This window comes from Chaetura pelagica, unplaced genomic scaffold, assembly GCF_000747805.2.
Source record: "Chaetura pelagica isolate M959 unplaced genomic scaffold, ChaPel_1.0 scaffold595, whole genome shotgun sequence".
NCBI classification, from domain to species: Eukaryota; Metazoa; Chordata; class Aves; order Apodiformes; family Apodidae; genus Chaetura; species Chaetura pelagica.
Window position 1 is genome coordinate 447040 of NW_009953221.1, and position 2133 is coordinate 449172.

A 2133-nucleotide genomic window follows, 5' to 3' on the forward strand; every position below is an offset into this window, starting at 1 on the left:
GCAAGGGAAATAAGCAGAAACTTCAGGACCCCCTAAAAGAAAGGGGCTTGTGGTGCATGTTCCCCAACAAAGTAAGTCAAAGAAACGTGCTTGTACAACAAAACACAAAACCCTGAATTCTGTGAAACCAGAACAAGTACCAGGTACTGCCAAGAAACAGAATGTACCCCCCGGAAGGTTTCAGATTAACTGGGTCATTAGAAGTTTATTAATTGGCTAAGAGTTTATATCCTGTATTTGCTGCTACTTACTGCAACCACAAAGAATGTTTTTTTCCCTTGAAACCAATGTCTTTTTAGTCTAAAAATAAAATGCATACTAGTACCATTCATTCCATTGCTTCAACCTAGGTGCCCTCTAGAATTCATGAACAATCTGTTCAGCTCTTTCATTCATAAGATAACCTGTAAAAATAGAACAGTAATTCTTAATCTTTATTTGAAAGAGGAGGATTTGAGGATTCTTCCCTGCTCCTATATTAGTTTGGAAATGCCTTTTGAAAATACAACTAGATATGAAAAGTGTTTGGTCATACATTATGGTCTCCTCCCACAACCTCATATTGCCTTTTATTTATTCCTCTAGCAATTTTCATCCATCTCTGCACTTCTTCAAGGAACCCTCCCAAGAACATCAATTCTGTAAGATTGTTCCATCACCTTCAACTGCTGAAGAGTCTTTTGTGCAGCATTTCAGATGCCAAACCCAGTTTAGTCAGCCAGTAATTGGGAGTTAAAGAAGAGAATTACATGTCAGCATTTCCAACAGTGGCCAACCTTGAACAGCAGTAAGTGAATCAGCATGTGCTAAAACCACGACTGCTCATAGTCTTACATCCTCAGAGACATTTGAACCAGCTGAAAACTCAGTGGAAGCAAGACAGCTGCAACAGCCGTGATACGGAGCTGGTTCTATAGGAATCTGAAGTTTAGCTTGAGGATTAAATTTAGTAACACTTGTTTTTCTTTGGCTCCACGAAGCCAGGCTGTCTCCAAGGAGGAAACAGGACATGATTGTCCTGACACTGATCTTCAGCCTAGGAGTTGTGGGATGAAGCAGTGTAGGAATCCAGAGAAACATACACCCCAGCCTCACCCAGACCAAGTGGATGACTGGGCTTATGTATTTTTAAAAAGCTGTTTTCATAAGGGTTGCCTGTTAACTGTTCAGTTCAGGTCTTAATGCTGGAAGACAGCTGTAAGTGGTCAGGCCTGGAAATGCCAGCACTTCTGTTTATAGGGAGCTTAATTAGAACAGTATGTAGGTTGTACAGCACAGAGATCTCACAACTGGAGGATTTCAAAACCATACCAAAGTGTGGGGTTTTTTTTCTCCTCAGTCATCAGGCCGTTACACTAAAACCATTCAAAACAGAGCAAAAAAAGTGCAGACACCATCAGAAATGCACAGTGAAGGCAGCTTTGAGGGGACACCAAGGCACAGTCACCCTGCAACAGCACAGAAAGTGAAAGCTAAGATGCAGATCTATCGATCTTTACAAGATAAGCCCAGGACAACAAACAAAGCAAGGTCAGTTCGGGTGCCTGAGAACAGATCACATCATGGTCTGGAAGGTGGAGAAAAAGCAAGGTTTGACTTAGAGCCGTTTTGTATAGAAACAGGAGGTGAGTGTTGCCACGGGAACAGAAAAGCCAAGTGGGTAACACTGACTCCTGGGATAGCAGCAAATAAGTGACTGAACTTATATACTTGGTGTGACTGGAATCCAATCTTAAATAAAACGCAAGGTTTATTTCCAATAGCAGAATGACCAGTTCTTTTCTGCTTTCTCCCTGGACACGTGTCAGAGCCTCGGCAGCAGCGCAGAGAGGCCTGGATCCCTCTCAGAGGCAGCGAAAACCCGAGAGGCAGGGACCAGGCGGGCAGGGCTGCCTCTTGGTGCGCCAAAAACGTCACGTTTACAGCTCAGAAAACACGACGGGAGCGCTGCTGCCCTTCCCCGCCAGGCCCGTGTCACTCACCGCCCCGTTCCCGCCCCCGGCCCTGCCGCGGCCATCGCGGCTCCCCCGGGCCAAGGGCCGCACTTACCGGGCTCGTACTTGAGGTAGAGGACGGAGACGATGAAATAGGCCGTGTCGAAGAGGGGGAAGACGGGCAGGGAGGCGAAAGCGG

General features: G+C 45.6%; 1 protein-coding gene across 1 annotated transcript in view; it reads right to left on the reverse strand.

Annotated features, from left to right (window-relative positions):
• The window catches only part of TMEM38A (transmembrane protein 38A), a gene marked incomplete at its 5' end in the record, with an annotated part of 4666 nt that extends 2535 nt beyond the window's left edge, over positions 1-2131 (reverse strand). Inside the window, one exon of the mRNA XM_009997816.1 lies at positions 1983-2131. Within this exon, the coding sequence (XP_009996118.1) occupies positions 1983-2131 (149 nt within the window). The remainder of the gene's footprint in view (positions 1-1982) is intronic.
• Between the last annotated feature and the right edge of the window lie 2 nt (positions 2132-2133).